The sequence below is a fragment of the Equus caballus genome, chromosome 4, assembly GCF_041296265.1.
Source record: "Equus caballus isolate H_3958 breed thoroughbred chromosome 4, TB-T2T, whole genome shotgun sequence".
In the NCBI taxonomy this organism is placed as follows: domain Eukaryota; kingdom Metazoa; phylum Chordata; class Mammalia; order Perissodactyla; family Equidae; genus Equus; species Equus caballus.
This window is the reverse complement of record NC_091687.1, coordinates 56,756,388-56,778,180: the sequence shown is the minus strand read 5'-3', so window position 1 is coordinate 56,778,180 and position 21,793 is coordinate 56,756,388. Positions and strand designations below refer to the sequence as shown.

At 54.2% G+C, this 21,793-nt stretch overlaps 1 protein-coding gene across 2 annotated transcripts in view; it reads right to left on the bottom strand.

The window, feature by feature from the left end:
- LOC111773188 (uncharacterized) overlaps window positions 1-17,494 on the bottom strand; it is a 46,155-nt gene extending 28,661 nt beyond the window's left edge. The window contains exons 1-4 of one of the 2 annotated variants that reach the window (XM_070264672.1): window positions 17,293-17,494; window positions 17,041-17,117; window positions 4,056-4,227; window positions 499-2,096 (exon numbers count right to left, since the gene is read on the bottom strand). In XM_070264672.1, coding sequence (XP_070120773.1) covers window positions 2,076-2,096; window positions 4,056-4,227; window positions 17,041-17,117; window positions 17,293-17,469 — 447 coding nt within the window. In that variant the 5' untranslated portion in view covers window positions 17,470-17,494 and the 3' untranslated portion in view covers window positions 499-2,075. Of the gene's footprint in view, window positions 1-498; window positions 2,097-4,055; window positions 4,228-17,040; window positions 17,118-17,292 lie in introns of those variants that run through there. The other variant, XM_070264671.1, reaches the window with a different exon arrangement.
- Window positions 17,495-21,793: the final 4,299 nt, after the last annotated feature.

Here is a 21,793-nt window from a genome sequence, read left to right as displayed (position 1 = left end):
CACTAGTCACCCAAGCACACGTGCACGCATCCATGTCTCTGTGTAGTTTTATCACATCTGTACCTTTGCGTAGTGACAGAGCTGATCCATCACCAGGCTCTCTCATGCCACCCCTCCCTCTACAGACACACCCCTCCCTACCCCAGTCCCTCACCCCTGACAACCACCAATCTGTTCCCCGGCTCCATAATTTTGTCATTTCAAGAATGTTATAGAAACGGAATTGTACACTATGTAAGTTTTTAAGATCGCCTTTTTTCACTCATCATAATTCCTGGAAGTTCATCCGAGTTGTTGCATGCATCAGCAGTTCTTTCCTTTTTACGGCTGGTACGGATATACCATAGCTTGTTTATCCATTCACCTGCTGAAGGACATCTGGGCATTTTCTAGTTTGGCAGCTATTATGACTAGAACTGCTATGAATATTCTCGTACGGGTTTTTGTCTGAACATAAGTCTTCATTTCTCTGGAATAAATGCCCAAGAGTGCAATAGCTAGGTCGTATGGTAAGCGTATGTTTACTTAGAAAAGAAACTACCAAACCGTCTTCTAGAGTGGCTGTGCCATTTTACATTCCCAACAGCAATGTCTGAGTGATCCAGTTCCTCCACATCCTTGCCAGCATTTTATGTTGTCACTATTTTTTATTTTAGCCATTCTGACAGATACACACTGATATCTCACTGGTTTTAGTTTGCATTTCACTGATGGCTAATGATGTTGACCGTCTTTGCACGTGTTTGTCTGCCATCTGTGTATCTCCCTCAATGACATGTCTGTTCGTGTGCACCTTCGTTTTTCAAAGCTCCCCAGATGGGTCTAATAGGGAACCCGCAAATCCCCTGGGGCCCTCCAGGCTTAGAAAGTTCCGTCAGTTTTAAAAAGAACACATTTGCTTCTGTAAGAATTCTAGGCACTCCATGCTTTCTGGAAAGAATACCTGGAGGGCCCCGGGGCAGGTCTGGGCTGCCCCAGCTGGCTCTGAGCTGTTGTGTCTCGGGCCAGAGGATGGCTTTGTTCGCTCCTGAGAAGGACTGAAGAGGAAATAAAGAGCAGGGACAGAATGAGGAGAAGGGAGGCATGGGTGGCCGCGTGGCATGTGATGGGACCCCTCCGCCTAGCCCCAACCTGGGGAGGCAGCTCAAAGCCCGCAGGAGCTTCTAGAGTAGGCTCATTTGTAGCAAGCGGTGGGTGGCTAAGTCTTGTCTGGGGTGAGGGCAGGACCCTAGAGGGGGCTCGCAGCAAGGTAGCTCCAGGCTGTTACAGGCCTGGAGTGGGTTATTTGTGGAACTGGCCTCCATTTCCAAGGGACAGGGGAGGCCACATACCTCTGTTACACTCTCCCCCTTGCTCTTATTAAATAAGTAACACACAGTCACGGTATCAACTGTGGAAAGTAACAGCGGCACACAACAAGGAAAGTAAAATCACCCACCATCCCCGACTCCCTGGGGACTGACCAGTGTTACTATTTGAGGATGTTTTATGGCCAGGCCCTCCTCTAAATGTGTGTTTTTAGGTCTTCAAACATCCCTCCAGCCACCCCTTTGAAAGCTGGTGGAACTCCCGTGCACTTCCCCGCCGTCGGATGGGTGTGGCTTGGCTCCATCTCCCGTCTCCTCCGAAACGGGGCCTCGGGAGCGTCCCATCAGTGCGGTCTGTGTGCACAGCCGTCATGTGCCTTTAGGACCCTTCCTGGAATTTCTGGGTCACAGGCAGGAATGTTTTTATGGCTCTGGGTACACACGATGCTGACCCAAGAGGCTGGACTGACAGTCCTAGTGGTAGGGACAGCGAACGTTTGGCCATTGTTAGGGCTCCAGAAGTTTCTCCATTTGGGGCAGAAATGAGGACAAGGGAGGAGGTGTTGGGCACCATTCTACCCCATGCCTACTCCACACCAGGCCCACACGCACCAGCTGTGAGCCGTGTCACAGCTGCCACGTGAGCAACAGTTCCCCAGGTCCGTGCTCCTGACCGCTCTGCCAGGCTGTCAGGGAAAAAGCACCCAGCGAGGGCGGGGTCTGGGCTCACCCCTCGTCGCTGCCCTTGAGCATCAGAGTGGGGTGCTGTCATCCTTCCTCTTGGGGGCTCTGAAAGCGGAGATGCAGAGAAGGTAAGAGGTGGTGCCAGGACTTGAACCCAGAAAAGCCTCTCCCCCATGCCAGGCTGCCCTGTCATCTCGGTCTGTTATCCATTCCCGAGGGGTGAGGCTGTTTGCCCAATGTCACACAGCAAGAGTCACACAGACCCATCGGGGCTCCCAGTTCTGATCTACCTCAGTTCCGGCTTTCTCATCTGTGAAATGGAGCTGATCTTCCTGCCGGAGAGGCCATAGTGAGGTTCCCAGGAACTGACAAACTGGAGGCTCCTTGTAGACTGGACCGACACTCGTGCTGCCGTACTGCCTCACCCTGGCTGTCCTGCCCAGGCCCCACGCACCCCACAAGGCCGCCCTCTGGGAAGGACACAGAGGGCTCCTACCCACTCACCCTCAGCCTTCTTGTCCTGGCTCTGGGCCCCAGACCACCCTGCCTGTCCAGGGACCCCACTGCCTGGCACAGTGAAGTGACTGTCCCCAGGCTGGCCTCCATGCCCCTCCGTCTTGCCAGGATACCCTTTGGAGGAGCTCAGCTTGAGTCTGGAAAACTCCCTGCTGCAGTGGGGGAGGGGGGGTTGTCTCTGCACAGCCCCCTGGACAGAGGTGTGGAGATAGGGCCTAGGGCAGCCAGGCAGGGGACCTAGGGTGAGACCCAAGGGGCATCTAGTCCCTCTCTGGGCCCCAGTTTCCCAACATGCACCATGAGGAGGTTTGTCTAGAGAAGCAGTTCTTAACTTTGGGAGTGGGGTGTCTCAGGCCCCTTTGGGACGATGATTCATTCATTCCACCTACTAACATGCAGCCCCCACTTCGTGCCAGCCTCTCTCTGAGCTCAGTACTGACTCACGTCCCCTCACAACCACTCTGCAACCTGAGATGTTCTTATCTCTGCTCTATAGATGAGGAAACTGAGGCTCCCAGACGTGATGGGAAGCAGTACTCAGAGCACAGTGTGATAGAAGAGTGGATAAGACAGGCACATCGCTGCCGTGTAGAGGGAGGGGCAGAACCGAAAAACAGCTGAGCACACCAACAAGGACACTCCCACCAGCACAGACAGGAGAAGCACGTGTGTGAGGTGGCGAGGCAGGGGTGGAGGGGGGCTACCCTCACATGCTGGTCAGGAGCAGCCCCTAGGAAGAGGTGACGGCGGAGCCAAGGTCTGAGTGATGAGTGGAACCCAGCTCAGGAGGGAGGGGGTTCCACGCAAGGGATCAAGGTGAGGGCCCCTGGTGTGGTGCAGTGTGGGGTGCAGGGGGAGGCCAGGCATCTGCTGCAGGAATAAAGGCCTGGCTTGAAGAGGGACGCCCACTGAGACCCCAGCACCACCACTCCAGCATCTCAGCTTCTTCTGAGACCCACGGGGCCCACCGGGGGTTCTTAAGGCAGAGGCATCAGCTGAAGGTGTCGAGGGTCCAGGGAAGCTGGCTAGGGCACCTCCAGCCTCCTGGCAAGGAGAGCAGACTGAGGCCTTGCCATGTGGCTCTCCGCCTGGCCCAGCCTGTGCCCCAGTGCCATTTGGTGCCATGTCTGGAACTGCCACCTCCTGTCATTCCCAGGCTCAACTGGCTGATAGGTAGGGAGTAGACAGATGCCTTAGACCAACACAGGTCGGGAGGGGAGGGGTGGCCTGTGATCCTTCCCAAACCTTGACTTCTCAACTTCTCGCCCTGCAGAGCCATCGGGCGCCGCCCCATCTCCAGGGGAGTTGCAGCTTCCAGCAAACTCACTGGGGTCCACTTGGCCTTTCTGGAGGTCCCTCCTGGGTTTTCAGCCTCACCCCAGCAGGCGTCAGGCTCTTCAGGTGCTGACATAATCTCATTTCATCCTCAAGCCTGCCTGGGAAGCCACAGTTTCTTACCCTCATTTTATAGAGGAGGAAACTGAGGCTCAGAGAGGCTGAGCCCCACCCAAGACCTCTCAGCGGGTGAGAGCCCCCCCAGATCCTCACCTGGGTCAGTGGGGCTGTGTCCCCTGCCCTCTGCCCCAGGGTCTCCACCATCCAAAGTCGTCCCAGCTGACCTCCGACGAGGAGAACATTCTGACCCCGCCCAAACTCAGGGAGGAGGATTTGCTGATTCTCTGAGGGTGGCCTTCCACTGCGAGGGGATTCCTTTGGATATCTAGAAAACAACCCAAACCCAACAACTTACACATTTTTAAAATTTAATTTTTAAAAAGCTAATGCATTCTCATGGTTCAAAGGTAAAATAAAAAAGATGTCAAGTGAAAAGTCAGCCTCCCAACTGTCCCACATCCACCAAGGTCCCCCTGCCCCCAGGGAGTCCCTGTCCTTAGTTTCTTGGCTGTCCTTACAGAATTGCTGTATGTGAATAGAAGCTAAGAAACACATGTGCACAGCTGTGGGTCGTGCTGCCGTCTGCTTCTTGCTCCTCACACAGAGGTCGCGTCCTGGACACACTGCCCTTGCCTTCCCCTGACCTCACCTCCTGGAGCTCATCCTCAGTCTCAGGCACAGCTGCACAGTGCTCCCCACCCCACCACGGACTAAAGACTGAGCCAGGTGGAGGGGGCGGGCTTCGCCCCCAAAATCCCTCCAGGTGTGGGTGTGGAGGACAGCTCTCTTCCGTGCAGGGCAAGGACCTCCCTCACCGGAGCTCCTGAACAGTGGGGAGGGCATGGTGAGCACCTCCTGCATGCAGTGCCTCCCCAGCCGCATCTGAAATGGGGCCCATGGGATGGTACCCCAACGCACAAATACACTTTCAGACCCTGCTGACCTCACAGAGCCAGATAAATATATACACAAGACACACCATTACCATCACATGAGCATGCATGCACACATGCACATGTATGCACATGTGTGTGCACATGCATAAAGATGCACACTTGCAGCCCCCATGCACGCATACAACACAATTGTGCACACATACAAGCACGAAGACCTTCTGGGAGCACAACCGCTGGCCTCAGGCCACCAAGCACTGGCTCACACAGTCAGGCTGTGATGTGACCCCAGCATTCCCCACTCCTATGCCCTGCACTCAACAACCACATGACAGGTAAGTCTGCCCCACACTCCCTTCACTGAGGGCTAGGAACCCAGAGTAGTGAGGAACAGCTCATGTTTAACTCACAAGTTCTTTTCTTTTAGATGTGCCACCCTTTCCCGAAAACTTGCTGTGCTGACTCATTTTAGTTAAGTGAAAGTTAAAAACAATGACCATTTCCAGAACCTACTGCAGACCTGGCCCTAGGCTAGATGCTTTCACATTAACGTCGTTGGGAAACTGAGGCTTAAAGTGGCCAGTGACAATGAGGCCACTAGGTTCTGTGTGCCCACTGTGTGCCAGGTACGGGGTCCGTGGCCTCCATGCTTCCAGACACTGGGGGCAGGGACCCTTATCACCCTACCCTCACAGGGGAGCGATTTGGGCCCTGAAGGGGAAGGGACTTGTCTCCAGTCACACTGCAAGTGAGGGCACCTGGGCACCATCCTCGACTGCAGGCCAGACTGGACTAGGGGGCGGGTGGGCCAGGAGGAAGAGGTGGGGGTGGGGTTTGCACAGTGTATGGGGACCCTAGCCTGCAGCAGCAGGAGGCAGACTGCAGGGCTGCGTGGAGGCCCTTTCTTGAGGACTGCAGTGGGGCTGAAGCCTTAGCGGGGGCCTGGAGACAGAGCTCTGCGGACCCCTAGCCCTTGGGTCTAGGGGCTCTGGATGAACAGGGAGCCCTAACCCACCTACTCAGTTCATGAGAGGGAGGAGCTAGAGAGGAAGGCTCGGCCTGAAGGTCGAAGAGTGGGGGCTTCTTCTCCAGGGTGGCAAGACGACATCACAGCACGCTCTGTTCCCTACGCGTCTGGTCTCCACGTAGGACATGGCACACTCTCCTGGCAGATGCAGCAGCCCTGGTAGAAGGCCTCGGGCACCCTTGGACCAGGGGGCAGGCTGGCGGCTGCAGCAGGGCGGGGAGAATCTGCCCTTGGCCAGCTGGATAGGGCTGAGCCCGGGGTGCAGGGCCAAGTTGGGGGATGGAGGGGCAGTGTCCTCCCTGGGGAATGAGAGTAGGGGTCAGTCCCAGCCTCTGACCTCCCCACCCCAATCTATAGACACACTGAACTGAGTGCTCCCCAGCTCCTTCCTGGCTGTCCCAAAGGAATCTCCTATGCCAGCAACCCACACGCGGGGGCCCTATTTGGGCGACAGCACTGTCACCCACCTGAATCCCCAAGCCAGACCTCTGGGCACTGTATAGTCTGCCATGCTTTGATGCCTTCCTCTCCTTCACTGCCCCCCAGCCTTGGGCGGGTCCTCAGTGGGCACCCTGGTCACTCTGCTTGGTCAGCTGCTGTGGCCCCCCCAGCAGACTCCCTCTGCCTTTTCCCATCATGCCCCAGCCCACCCAGCCCGAGCCTGGGATGGGGGTACCCTCTGGATGGTATTTTTTAGATGAAAGAAAGACATAAAACTCCAGGCTGAAGGAGACAACGTGGGACATCCTTTACTCATTCAACAAACACCAAGGCCTACTTTGCCAGGCTGGCCTCTCACTAAGGCCCGGCTCAGGGCCACCTCCTCTGGACAGCACCCCAGGGCCTCTGATCCCCCAGTCGGTGCAGAAAGGTCTGCAGAGCAACTACTGACTCTGGTGCTTCTCCAGGCATGGACACCCAGCAGCAGGCCAGGCGGACCCAGGCTAGTGACAGTCTGGTGGTAAAGTCTAGTGGCAAAGGCCAGGAGGTGCATGCGAGCTGGGCAAGCTGGGCACAGAAAGGAGGGGATGTGTCTGGAGGGAGGGAGCAAGGGCAAGTTGGGGAGGCCAGAGGGGACAGGGCACAGGCTCCTGAGGGCCTGGCCCAGAGACCATGCCTTGGCCATAAGACAGATGTGACCCAGGAAAGGGGGGAGTAGCCCTGCTGTCCCCAAACCCGACTCCATGTCTTGGTTTTCCACTGATGGGCTGGGCAACACTGGGAAGAGCCCTGCCCTCTCTGGGCTCGTGTCCCTCTCCGGACCTGAGGCTCCCTTGTAGGGACACCTGTTCAAGGCCTGATGACAGGCCATGGGCATGTCAGAAGAACAAGGACAGAACAGTGGCAAAGCACAAGCACAGCCCTTCAAGAAGGCTGCTGGAAGGGAGGGGGCCCTGGGCTTCTGGTCAGAGCAGTGTCGCCCTGCCCAGGGGCCCAGGGTTGGGAGACCCCTCAGCCTCAGGCTCCAGGAGGAAGTGGCAGCCTGACAACAGGTGGGGTAGGGGGGCACTTGGAGAGCAAGACTCCATCCAGGGAGCACAGCTGAGCCCATGACCCAGACCCAGACCATCCAGGTCTGAACCCCACTTCAGCCCAGGGTCCTTGGGATGAACCATGAGCCTCCTGGAGCCTCAGTCTCCTCTTCTACAGAGGGGTCTCCGAGCCCCGCTCTGCCTCCAGGGTGCTCTGTAAACTTGGAAGTCCGGGAGACAAATATGAGGTGCTGTTCCTTTCAGGATGAGAACCCCAGGCCCTCATCCTTCCTGAGGAATTTCTCTGGCCTGAGCACCCCTGTGTGCTGTCCGCAATCATCTCTGTGCACCCTCACCCGGCCTCAGGGGCCAGGAATGGCCCATTTCACAGATGGGGACATTGGGACATGCAGCCAGCAGCATGAGCATGCCTTCCCCACAATCCTCACTCTGCCTCTCCCTCCCTCCTCCTCTCCAGGGAGGCCCAGCACAGCCAGGAAGGGTTTCCCCTCCTTTCGATACAAGGTCCATCTGAAACAGACCATGTGTTTTCTTGGGTAACACACGATGCCCTGGGCAGCTTTTTTCTTTTTTAAATATATACCACTGGGAAAAGAGGAAACATGGAATAGCAAGAAAAAGGGTTCTTGTTTATAGGTCACAGTTGTATAAGAAAAAGGGGTGTACAGCAGCCTGGGGGGTGGGGGGCAGCTGGACCCTAGTGTCCGGGGTCCTGGGGACTTACCCAGTCACTTCCAGCTGCAAACCCTCTCCTCCCATCCGCGGAGCGCCCTATACCCAGAGTGAAGGACTTGGGGCTCTGCCCTGGGCCAGAGGCCAGCTGCCGGCTGAGGGTTTGCCCATCTGGTGCTTAGCGGTGGCCTCAGTAATGGGGGCGTCTGCCCACTACTGAGTTGATACCGCCAGCCCGGCCTATGCTGCCCTCTAACTCCAAGCATACCTAGTGACTATCTCCAGCCTTGGTTTATTGCCTCTTTCAGAACAAACACACACATTTCAAGGCTCATATGTCCCCCAGACTCCCCAGTTTACACATATTACACACATTTAACACTCCCAGGGCAGTGGTTCAGCTCACCGCATTCGCCCAGCTACAGGGGTGGCCCGGGGACAGAGGCTGGCCGATGGGCACATGGCCTCCTCTGGGGAGATGGTTTCAGGAATGGCCAGGAGCGCCAGGGCTGACCAGCGGGATGTGAGGGTTTCTGAGGGAGCCCCCACATAGGAACACACCCCAGGAGGAAGGCAAGCAGGAGATGATGACAAGAGTGTCCAAGCCCCTGGATCCGGCCCCACTGAAGCCAGACCCCTGGGCTGTTCAGTGACAGTAACCATTAAAATCCCTTCTGACTTGAGTTTCTGTTCTCTGCAACCCAAAGACTCCTGATTAATACAGTCCCTCAGCTCTAGCCTGGCTTCCTGCCCCTCCCCAGATGTCCATGTTTCTTAAGTCCCAGAGCGTCCTGAAGCCCTTCCCTGTGCAGTGAGAATCCAAAGAAGGAAGGGCATGAGATTAATATTTATAGGTGTACAGATCCATTACATGCTTTATTACCTCACTGAATCCTTGTGGTCACCCTGCAAAGCTGAAATTATTGACCCCATTTTACAGAAATGGAATCTGAGGTTCAGAGAGGTTAAGTCATCTGCTCCAAGTCACACAGTTACTGGGAAGCAAATAAGGGGTTCCCTGAGAGCTCCTTGGAGAGTGGCTGGGCCTTGCAGCTGGGGGCGGGACTAGAAAAGGCTCTGATTACCCCAATACCTTGGCCCCCACTTCTGCTGGGCCCACCTAGTGTTGGGGAGTTCCTCTGAGGCACCCCCATCACTCAGCAGCCCTGAAGCTGGACCAAGGATGGGGAATCTGAGGGACTCAGGAGGTGCCTAGCCCGCTGGACTAGGTGAAGCCAGTGCTTCTCTCTTGGAGAGAATGGAGAGAAAATGTGAGGAAGACATCATGTGTCATCTCGGGCTGGCGAGCACTGCAAGAGACAGGCCACGAATTTCAGTGAGGGCCGTGATGATTATGCATCACTTCCCTTATTAACCATTCCAAACAGATGCCGGGGATCATCTTGACAAGGAATGAAACCACCGAAGCCAATAAAAAGTCTTGCAATTAGCCACACTTCGATTGGCCACCCACTGAGCTTCAGGGCTGCTCTATGGGACCCTTTCACTGTTGGGTGTTTCCACCCTCTGAGGTCAGGCCAGTGCACCAGGGTCAGGTGTGACCAGAGATAGGGAGACATGGGGCATCTCTGGGCTAGGCCCCAGGTCCCTGGAGTCCCCATGTCCCCAGCACATTCCCAGGAAATTGGAAACACAGGGGAGGACGGCCAGAACCCTTTGGAAGGGGTCAGTCCAGCAAGCCTGGCCCCCAAGATGCCAGGTGAGCTGGACCCTGAGCTGACACCACACCCACTGGCTTTGACCCCACCGCTCCAGTCTCGCTGGCCTTGTCCAGGCTCTCCTGAAATCCATGATGAGTCAATTTGCCAAACACAAATTCACTGAATAGTCAGTTTGTAGGATGACAAACCCATCAAGAGCACTCACTTCCCTTAACCTTTTAGTTTCAGTTGTCTGGGTTTCATTTTTGTCTTTAAAATGGCATTTGAATGAATGCTTAGTTTGCATCTGCCCAGCTCCTGCTGCTGGGTAGGAGGCCAAGAAGTGTGGACGGAAGGGCTGGGAAGAATGAGGTGACAGTATCATCACTCATGCAGGTGGCACTGGGCAGAGACTGGGCAGGAAGGAGTGGACGGTCAGCAGGGCAGTCATGCAGGATGACCTGAGGGGAGCCCCTGGGTGGGGCTGGGTCCTGGCTCCGGGAGGGGCTCCAGGGACAGTCGACAAGACCCCGCCCCTGGGTCTCAAACTCATTGCTGGAGGCCAGTGAGGCCCTAGCTGGCCGAAAAGGGGTTTGTGCTGCCTTTCTCGGGGGAGGAGGCTGGTCCCAGAGCCCCTGCTGCGGTTGAGCCTTGGGGAGAAGGGGTCAAGGGGTCGCAGCTGTCAGGGAGGGGAGGACAGCAGAGATTGGTGACCACACAGGCCTCCCACAACGGGACTGAGACTGAGGAGGAGGGGTCACTGGCCTTTCTGTCCCACAGTCACCAGGAGTCTGGCCCATCAGACCCACCTGCCCCTGGCCTTTTTTTTTAATTAAAATTTTTATTTTGAGATAATTGTAAATTCACCTGTAGTTGTTAAAAATAATACAGGGAGATCCTGTCTACACTTTCCCCATTTTCCCCAATGGTGACATCTTGCAAAACTATAGGCCAATATCACCACCACATTGCTGACATTGTACCGTCCACCATTGTAGACAGAGTTCCTGTTTACTCCTCCTCGTGTGCATGTGTGCGCACATAGATGTGTGTGTGCATGTGCGTGTTTAGTTCCATGAGGTTTTATCACATGTGCAGGATCATGTGAAAACACACGAGTTCCATCACCACAAGCATCCCTTGTCCAACGCCCCCTCTTTATAACCCAAACCTTGAGCTACCCCCTTCTCTGTTCTGAAATGGAGTTCACCAATAATATGATCTATCTACATACATATTTTTTAAAACAAAAATCAAGAGAGAAGAAGAGGAAAGTAATTGATAAAGAAGTGACCCGTAATTAGCGCGTTAGTAATGAGGACAGCTGCCCCTCAGGGCACAGTGAGGAAGGCAGCCCCCTGCCTCTCTGTGACAGCAACTACAGCCCAGATGGACACAGAGGTTTGCTGGTGACTCAGGTGCCATGAGGGACGCTGCCCTTGGTGACATGATGCTCTGAATGGTAACAGCTCTTGGCAGAGGTCCAAACATATCAAAGTCTGATCTTCCCTTGACTTTGAGAAGGGCAGTTGCATTCCTGTAAAACTCAACATATATTAAAATCACAGGAAGTGCACTACGTGGTTTAAATGTCAAACAGCGTGAGGTCCCAGGCTCAGACACTGACATGTGGATTTTCACTTTCATGAATATCTGGTGAACATTTGCAAGTTCTGGGCCGTGCAGTCCTTCCCCCGACACCATAGATTGTTGGTTTCCCTGTCCCCATCAACCAGACACCCTCCGTGGATCCTCTCAGAATACTCACCCACATCTCCACGGCCTCTGACGTGTGTGGCCCTGCTGAAGGTGTCTAGCATATACCCCCTGCTCCCCACATTGGCAGCTCCACCTGTGTCTGTCTCCCCATGGGCAGGGGCCGCTGTTCCCCAGGATCCATCCCAAGCCCAGTGTTGAACAGGTGCTAATAAATGTGCCCAACAGAATTGATCTGGATGGAGAGTCAGTCAAGGTGACAATGGCAAAGCCTCAACGAACAGGCTCCTGGGAGGCCTGGTGGATCTTCATCTCAGGATGCTCCAGGACCAGTCCTGCCAATCTCCCCTCTCCTGCCATGGGTTTGCTTCCTGCATGGGGACCCCACAGCAAGCAATGAGTCAGGACTTCCCACCAGATAGAGACTGTTGCTTCTTTCAAGGGCTAGCTAGTCACCATGTCCCCCAAACTGAGCCTTTAATTGGCTCGAATCCAGAAATGTAAAGCAGTGACTGGAAGCTAAACTGCTCCGAAAAATTGTCTGGGTGGTGGAGGCATTTCAGCAATATAGCACATATGTAAATGCACAGAACTGCTCTGGAAGAACCCAAGAAACTGGACACAGTGGTGCCCTCTTGGCAGAGGGACAGGGAGGGAGGCAACTTTGCACTGTGCACAGACATGTTGATGAATTATTTCTCAATTATATGAATAAATAAAGAACAACAAAAAAGGATGAAAGCAGGTATTACTCCTGTGATTAAAATTTTTTGAGAACCTACTGCATTCCAGGCACCCCCAAGGACCCAGCCCCCTAGGCTACTTATGTCCTGGAGCACTGGGTTCTGGGTGGGGAGCCCAGAGCTCCCTGTTCCCCCTGACCCCTGCCCTGGGACAGAAATTCTGACAAAGACAGTGGAGGTATCAGTGGGTGCCCAGCCAGATCCAGCCCTCCCAGGTTGATGCGGGGGGTCCTTGGGGCTGTGTGGTCCATCAGGAGAGGAGGAGGCTGAGCTTTATCACTCACGCCTGCTTTTATTCAAGAAAGGGTAAATCAAAACCACAATGAGATGCCACTTCACACCATGAGGATGGCTATTATTAAAAAACCAAAAAAACAAAATAGCATGTGTTGGCAAGGATGTGGAGAAATTGGAACATTTGTGCACTGCCAGCGGGAGCATAAAATGGTTCAGCTACTGTGGAAAACAGTATGAAGGTTCCTCAAAAAGTTAAACATAGAATTAACATATGATCCAGCAATTCCACTTCTGAGAATTTATCCAAAAGAATTGAAATCAGGGACCTGAAAAGATACTCATGTTCATAGCACACTCATGTTCACAGCAGCATTATTCACAATAGCCCAAAGGGGAAGCAACCCAAGTGTCCACTGAAAGATGAATGGATAAGCAAAATGTGGCATCTCTATACAACGGAATATTATTTAGCTTTAAAAAGGAAGGAAATTCTGACACATGCTACACCATGGATGGACCTTGAGGACATTATGCCAAGTGAAATAAACCACTCATAAAAGGACAAATACTGTTATGATTCCACTCATATGAGGTCCCTAGAGTAGTCAGATTCATAGAGATAGAGTGTAGAATGGTGGTTGCCAGGGGCTGAGCGAGGGGGATTGGGGACTTAGTGTTTAATGGGAATAGAGTTTCAGTTTGGGAAGATGAAAAAGTTCTGGAAATGGATGATGGTGATGGTTGCACAACAATGTGAATGTGCTTAATGCCACTGAGCTAGACACTTAAAAATGGTTAAAATGGAGCCAGCCCCAGTAGCCTACTAGTTAAGTTCCGTGTGCTCCACTTCTACTGCCCAAGTTTGGTTCCCAGGTGTAGACCCACACCACTCTTCTGTCAGTGGCCATGCTGTGACAGTGGCTCACATACAAAAAGAGGAAGATTGGCAATGGATGTTAGCTCAGAGCGAATCTTCCTTAGAAAAAAAAAAGGTTAAAATGCTAAATTTTATGTTATATGCATTTTACCACAAGTTTTAGAAAAAGGTGATTGGTGCCTTGCCACGCCAGAGCCTGAAGGGCTGCCAGGAAACAAAGGCAGGGCCCTGCCTGGAGGTTCCCAGGCTGGTGGGGGAGAGAGATGTGGATAGTTGGTGACACCAGAGGAGCCTGCATTGTGAAAGGGGAGGACCAGTGATGGGGGAGCTCAGTGAAGGGACCAACTTGCCTGGGAGAGTCAAAAGAGGCATGAGTTGGGTCTTGAGGTCTGAGGTGAGGGGGAGAAAGGGCAGAGGAACCAGCATGGGCAAAAGTGTGGCAGTGTGAGCTCTCTTGCCAGGACTGTGCAGGATGGTGCACAGAGGGCCTCTGTGGCCTTATTTATTGTGTGTCCTTCATCTAGACTGAAAGCTCCATGCAGGCAGGGCCTGGCCGGGCCCATTTACAAGGATAGCCCCACTCAGCCTAGCACACAGACTATGTGCCTAATAACCACTGTGAGTTGAGTGAATGAATGAGTGCCCACAGTGACCAGAGTGAGTGAGTGAATGATGAATGAATGAGCAGGTGTGCGAGGGAGGCAACAGACCATCCCGCATCAGCTCCTCTGAGCAGCTCCAGGTCTCATACACTCACTGCAAACTCCCTATAGCCCAACTTTCCGTTTTCAAGTAGTAGAATGTGATGTACCCAGGAAGACACCGTTACCATGCCAAGTGTAGCTACAGTTGGAAGGGGGCTGGCCATAATGAAGACACCATTAATTAAGCTGCCAGTACAGTAATGACCTCGGTTGTTAGCAAGTTTCATTAAGTAACGGATTTGTGGAAGGCTCATGATTTCCCCCTCGTACATTAATAAATCTTCTCCACTTTCATCGTCGTCCTTTATCCCCTCCCTGTGCCACCTCTGTAAGGGACTGAGCTCCCACGGGGAGACCTGCCCGCCTCTCGACAACAGTGTCTAGATTTCACAAGGCTCTCTTGGGGGCCAAGAGGCAGAGGGGAAGAAAATGGAGGACAGGGAGGGGGGATGGAGTGGAGAGGCCCCCCGGCAGGGCTCCTCCAGACCGCAGGACCCCATGGCTGGCCATGTGCAGGGCCACTGGAGCAAGCCTGTCCTGGTCTGGCATGTGGCATGTTGGTGGAGGGATACTATTACCAAGTGTGCAGGAGGAAAAGCCATGTGATGCCAGGCAAGTCCCACCCCTCTCTGAGCCTCAGTTTTCTCCTTTGTAAAATGGGATCAATAACACCTCATTTTACAGCAGTTTGTGATAATCAGTGAGGCAATTGGCAGGAGAAGCCTCTGACATTGGTGACAATGCTACTGTGTCTCAAGCTGCCCTGAGAGTTAAACATGTGGATACTCAACTCCCCATCCTTCTTCATGCTGGAAGCCCTGGTAACAACGAGGATTGAGCAGCAGGTGCTGGGAGAGCCCCAGTTCTGGGTGAGGGGGAATGGGGAGCCAACACATGCTTACCAAGGGTCCACTGAGTAACCTCAAGCACAGCCTGCTCTGGGTCTCAAAATCCTTCTTTAAAAACACGGGCAATTGCTCCTCTCCAGCCACCAACTCCCTGGTCTGTTTGCAATCTCTGGTGCCCACAGGTTTGGTGGCAGCATGTGCAAAGATGTCACAGATGTCACAGTGCCAGACTGTGGGCGCCTGAAAGCTGGAGAAGCATGAAAAGACCGCAGGATTGGGAGGCAGGGAGTGTGGAGCCCCTGGACAGGTGTGCCCTCCCCCTGGTCCAGCCCCTCTCCCAGGCGAGTGGCTAAGACAGTCTTAGTCCACTTGTCAGCAAAGCTGCCAGGGGCCATGTGTTAAAAGGTGGGTTCCTGGGCCCCTGGCAGCCTGGATGAGTCTGTATTGGTATTGGGAGGGGTAATGGAATCTACGGTAAGTAATTGTGTCCCTGGCAACATCGTGATCCTGTAGGCTTGGGAGGCGCTGCCCTGGGAAGCAGCTGCATCCATGAACATTGACCAAAGCTGTCCATTAAAATCATATGGAGAACTAAAAAGATCCTGGTGCTTGAGGCCTCCTCAGACCTGTAAACCAGAATCTCTCAGGGTATGGGGGACTCAGGCATGGGTATTTTAAAAACTCTCCTCACGTGAGTCTAGTGTGGAGCCTGGGCTAAAACTCCCACCCCTAGGCTAGTACACTCCAAGTTTCCAGAGGGAACTATGCTGAGCCTCAGTTTCCCCATCTCTAAAATGAGGGTCTTAGTGCCTGTCCAGCCAAGGCTGCTGTAAGGATTCCATCACTGAACATCTGAGGCAAGGCTCTCGGCTGAGTGTGCAACGCAGATGTCACATTCCACCCTAACGACATCTTCCCTTTCCCCGGTGTTTAATAGCCCTGAGAGTTGAGACTTTCTCTACATCAGGCTCCTGGGCCCGGGCAAAGGTGTGGCAGGAAGGGGCAGCTGCCTCCGGAGGACCTATTCCAGGGATGGTGGTGGAAGTTCGTGGTGCGAAAGGATATACTATTTGTTTCCAAAAATATAGCTGAGGCCTTGTCACAGGGAGTGAGAAGCTGGCATGTTCTACTCACATCAACAAAGCAACCTGTGGGCTTTTCCCCTAAAAAAGCAAATGAACGTCACAGCAAACCACAGACACAGGCCTCCTCTCTCACCTGCGGGGCTCCCGTCTGGCCCATTATCAAGAGAGCTGTCCATAGATGGAGGAGAGTGGGTGCTGCTGAGCTACGGGCTCCACAGGCCCTTGTCATGGTATAGGGGGTTGTGAGGCCCTGGAGTGGCCCCCCTTGACGTCCCCTATGTAATGCTCCAGGCTTCCCCTTTCTAGTCCAGGGGACTGAGCCCAGCCCAAGAGGGTCCAGCTCTGCTCTCTGACCTACAGAGTCTGATGTCACTGAACAACCCCAGACAGCCCAGGCACTGGGCAAGTTGCCCAGGGCAAGTGGAGATATGTGGCTGTGTCTCAATCACTGTGGCCCCAGGTCCCAGAGGAGGGGTCCCGCGAGGCCAGAGACCAAAGGTTGCTCACCCCAGAACAGCACACCGCAGAGCCCCAGAGAGCTGCGAGGGAAGCTGGCATTCTCATCTGATGCCCTGGGAAGCCTGGCTTAAGGAGGCATGGCTTTCAGTTTCCATAAATACCCAGACCCTTGATGTCACTGCTCCGGGCAGACTTTAACAGCTTCTGATGCTGGTGTCAGGCCCAGCAGACAGGTGCTCTGCTGCTGGCCCACAGAACACCTGGATGGCACAGGAGGACACTGATGCCACCTTCTCATGATAGCAGGCTGGACCTTTACCTGTCCATGAAGGACACAGCATCCTGTCCGCACCTCAACCTTCCTGGCAACCCTCCATCAGGTATGGCTGAAGTGCCGGTCATAGATGAGCTGGGCATGAGAAGCTTCTTCCGAGTAGACATGCTGAGGGCTACACCAAATGCCAAAATGGCAGCAGTGGGTCTGGGGACCCTGTATATGGATTTGGGGGAACCTGCCCTCAGAGATAGGGAATTTCACAGCCCGATGGAGACCTGCTGACTAACAGCCTTTTTTCTCATGGTCACCACCAACAAACACCTCTGCTGCAGGGGACAAATGCTGGCATCTCTGTCCACCGAATCCTCACTTGGGCTCCAAGCTCAGCTGGGCCCCCTCTGGCCTCGGCCTCGAGTTTCAGGCATAAACCTGCCACATATACTCACAAATAGCGTCTTCTGCAAGCCATCCTGTCTGGGGGCAGTTTTCCTCTTCTCTTTCTCTCCTTCTCCAGCTGGGAAGGCTAAGTGTGGTTAGGGGCAATAGAAGATGCTCAGGCAAGAAGTGGAAGGGAATAAAATCAAATCAAGGGGCGAGTCAAATTCTTGGGGGTGAAGGGCTCCTCCACGGAGACTGGGATGGGAGCAGGGGGATGGCAGCAGCGGGCTCCGAGGGGGCCCCTGGCACGCAGCACTCACACTGTGCCTGGCAGGACGTGGAGTCACCATGGTCGCCAGGTTGGGAAGGGGCATCGGCCTCTCCGCTACGTGGGACCACCTTGGACTTTTGCCCTCCCACACATCCGGGTTGGCGGGGTGCGGGGAGAGAGAGGGGAGGGCTGAGGGAAGTCTGCGCCCGGTTTGCTCTGGCAGCATCCAGAGAAGGGGCGGGCGCGCGGGAGCCTTGCCCCAGCGCCCAAGGAGCAACACAGTGAGGCCGCGCGGGACCAATCGCCGAGGCGCTCGTCGCCATGACAACTGCAGCATCAGGCGGCGCCGCACCGCAGCGCCCTTGCTGCAGTCACCCACCAGACCAAGAGCGCTGGCGCGGGCGCCTTCCTGCCCTGCACTAGAAACCTGGAAATCTGTTGCTGAAACGCACGCACTGCCCCAGAGCCTGTGATGACGCTGCTTTCCAGGGTGACTTCTGTCTGTCTTTGGCACGTTTACGTGCGAGCCACGGAGTGCACTGGGCTGGCGCTCTGAAGTCAGGCCAACCGATTCCAAGTCTGGCTCTGCCTCCTAAGGGCCATGAGCCCTTGGGCAAGCCGCTTATCTTCTGGAAGCCTTGATTTATGCTACTGTAAAATGGGATCATAACAGCTACGTCACAGGGTTCCAGGAGGGCCCACCACACACAGAAGCTGCACAGGTGCATAGCTGTTACCATTTGTGCTGACCGTGTCCTGGGGCTAGGGAGAATTTCTGGTCTAGCTGTGGTACCCATTCATTCATTAACCCACGCACTCACCCATTCATTAAACAAACACGGAGGAGCATCATCCACATGCCCAGCACTGCTTTTGAACTGGCAACACAGTGGTACATAAGGCAAAGTATCCACCCTCATAGTGTTTACATTCTAAGGGGGAAATAGGAAACCGACACGTAGTCATATATATTTTTCCTGGTAATAAGGATTGGGATAAAAATAAAGCAGAAGGGAGAAAGGAGGGGGAGGGGCAGAGGGAGAGCAGCCATCTCATCAGATGGAGTGGTAAGGAAAGGCTTTTCTAAGAGGGCGCATGTGGGCTGAGACCTGAATAATGGAAGAGCTCGGGGAAGAGCATTCCAGGCAGAGTGAAGACCCGTGTCAAGGCCCAGAGGCAGAAATAAGCTGAGTGAAGACCCGTGTCAAGGCCCAGAGGCAGAAATAGGCTGAGTGAAGACCCGTGTCAAGGCCCAGAGGCAGAAATAAGCTGAGTGAAGACCCGTGTCAAGGCCCAGAGGCAGAAATAAGCTGAGTGTGTTAGAGCAACGCTGAGGAGACCAGTGTGGCTGGCGTGAGCGAGCCACAGGGAGGTGAAGGTGACAGGGTTCGTATCCATCCTCTCCTCTCAGATTCACTTTTCTTTCATACACAGATCTCTCTGCTTATCTGATGCTTAACTGATCAGAGTCTGTTTCCTTATCTGTAAATCAGGAATTCCAAACCTATTTCATATATGTGTGTGTATATATATATATAATTTTTACATTCATTATAATCCTCATGACAATCTCAGTGAGATGTAATATTATCATCCTATTTTACACAGGAGGAAACTAAAGCCAGAGGTTCAGCATCTGGCCCAGGGTCACAGAGCTGGTGGGTGGTATGTCAGGGCAGTCTGGATCCAGAGTCTTGGCTCTTGGCTCTTAAGCACTTGCAAAACTTCCTCACTGGGAAGATGACATGAGAGAATGGGTATGAAGGCCCTGGCCCCTGGTTGGCAGCTCAGAGGGCCATTCTCCCCTTCTTCCCACTCTCTCTGGACTCTCAGACCCACTGAATTTAGAGGAAGAAAGGATGCTGCATCCTTGAGTTTTGTTCCTTCCTTTACAGTGGAGGAAATAGAACTCAGAGAGGGCAAGTGACTTGTCTGAAATTGCACAGCAATGAGTGGTAGGATTGGAACCCAGTTCTTCTGGCTGCATGTCCTCATATGGAGCAGGAGTAGAGCTGAGGCAGCTGGATGACAGAGGTGGATGGCATCAGAACTGCACAACGCTTCCTGATGTGCATTGTGAATTGTGTTACTGGGGATTCTGTCTGCTTTATTCACTGCTACAGCCTCAAGGCTCAGGACTGTGTGTGGCACATAGTAGGTACTCAAAAACTATTTAATGAGTGAATGACTGAATCTCCTTACTTGACAAATAAAGTCGCTGGCTTTTTACTTGAATAATTCACCCTCCTCCTCTGCCACCAAGCCTGCCAGCCTCCCTCCTCTTCTCTCTCTTCCTCTTGGCCTCCTTGACAAGACCCTCCTTTGTGGCTACTACAGAAGCAGGGGCGGGGACCATGGAACGTCCTGGAATCCCAGCATGGGATGGGCCCATGATGCTTCAGAGAAGCCCCAGTCCCTGTGCTGCAGCCTTGCCCCAGCTGGCCTCTCTGACTCAGCCGCTTGCCTTTCTGTCCATACCTGGCCATTCCCCATGACCAGACCCACTGTCAACCTCCCTTTGGATTCAGGGAAACCAAGAGACGCCTGTGGCTCCAACATAGAAACAGTGACACAGGCACATTTGGGAAGTCTGCAGGTATTTTCCTGAGAAAGTCACATCCTCTGTGGGGGCCTAGGCCATTTAGATCTCCTGACAGGTCCTCTCTTTGGTCCAGGGCTCTAGTATGGAAGATGGACTGGCATAAGGCAGTTTGGGTGTGTCAGACTGGAGAGGGCCTGCAGGAGCTGGAGCAGCCTAGCCTGGAGCAGGGCAGCTGGGGTGTGGGGGAGGTCAGTGCCCCCAGGCCTTGCAGGCAGTCCTGAGACCCAGAGGACAGGGCTGAAACCAGGAGGAAGCCACGGGCAACTCCTTCTGGGGTCAAATTGATCTGCGCCATGCAGACTGCCTCAAAAGGGAGTGAGCTCTCTGTCCCTAGGGGTAAGCAAGCAAGGATCTAGCGGTGGCAGGAGAAGAAGACCTCGGGAGTGCCTGCCATCCCTGAGGACCCTGGATCCCAAGGATGTTTCCATGAAGTTCTCAGGGAAGTTCTGGGGTTGGTCCAGCCCAAAGTCACTGGGTGTAATACTCAGATATCCTAGTAGAGGGCAGCACTTGGTTGCTACAAAGTCCTGGAAAGGATTGCCTGCAAAACCCCAAACTCTTGGTACCCAGGGAGATCTAGAAAGGCCCAATGCACCTGGCTGCCCCCGAGGCCGGCCCCGAGCCCTCTGCCCTCCACGTTCACGCCAGGCCCACACCTTATTCTCCAGCTGCAGCGCCCTCTCCAGTCTTCCTCTCTGACAGCTCCAACACCTCTGCTCCCTCAGGCTTCTGAAGAGTCAGTGGTCCTGTCTGCTCTCCCTCCCGCATGCATAGAACAGTCACTGACATGGCCTTCAGGCCCTGCACACTCCGGCCACCCCTCTGGGCTCACCTCCCAGTGCTCAGCCCTTCTCTCCCTCTGCCCCAGGAGGCTGGCCTTCTTTCCATCTCACAAACAACTTCTTCAAGCTCCAAGGCCTTTGCCCTTGTTCCCTCTGCCTGGAACACCCTTCGCAGTCCCAGATCTGGCTCCTTCCATCAGTGAGTTCTTGGCTCAAACGCCACCTGCTCAGAGGCCCTCCCTGACTCCCAGGTAACATCCCTCCCACTCCTCAGGGTCTTGTCTCCATATGGGATCCTTTTGGTAGCATCTCAGTACTTGGGGGTATTTTAGCCTGACCCAGGCAATGCATGGCACCTCGGTGACCTCCTCCCAGGTACTGCCTCACCCCTTGGCGGCCCATCCAGCTCCTCACACTCAGTGACCCCGACCCGGGTCCTAATCTGACTGCGTACCTCAGCAGCCTCTCTCTGAGAGCCTGGGGAAGCCGTTGAGCTGCACCTGGTCAGCTGACATATCTCACCCTGAAGACTCTGAATTCAGCATTCACCAATTTCCATTTGTCTGTTTTCCTTACGTATTTTCACCCAAGACATTTTGGGGGCCTGTGTCTCATGTCCCTGTGGGGGTCTGTAGGCCATGCCCTGCCCTTTTTGTGCTCGGGGAGATCCCGCCCCAGGTCTGACAACAGAGCCCCAGGTTCAGCGTGAGCATGGGCTGGACACCGTCCCCAAGGAGGCCATGGGCCCCGAGAAGCTCAGCTTCTAACAGAAGAGCCATGTTTGAGGGAGGGGACTGACACTGTGTGGCCCTGTGGAATCGCTCATGCTGACCCTCAGGCTCCTCCTCTGCTGAGTGGGGCAGGGATGGCACCCACCTGCTCTGAGGCTTGCCAGGAAGAGGCACCAACAGAGGAGCAACCCGGACCACTGAGATGGGGCTCAGGGCAAGTTGCTGCAGCAGCCTCTTCCTTCTCCTCAGGCCCATAATACAGATGCAGAAAGTGAGGACCAACAAGTTAGGGGCCCACCCACGGCCATGCTGCTGGGCAGATGGCTACAGGAATAAACGCAGGCCAACTGGCTCCAGCAACCACAAGCTCTGGGGCCTTCTCCCAATGAGTCCTGCAGCTGCTAAGCTGTGAAACCTGTCATAGACCACATGACC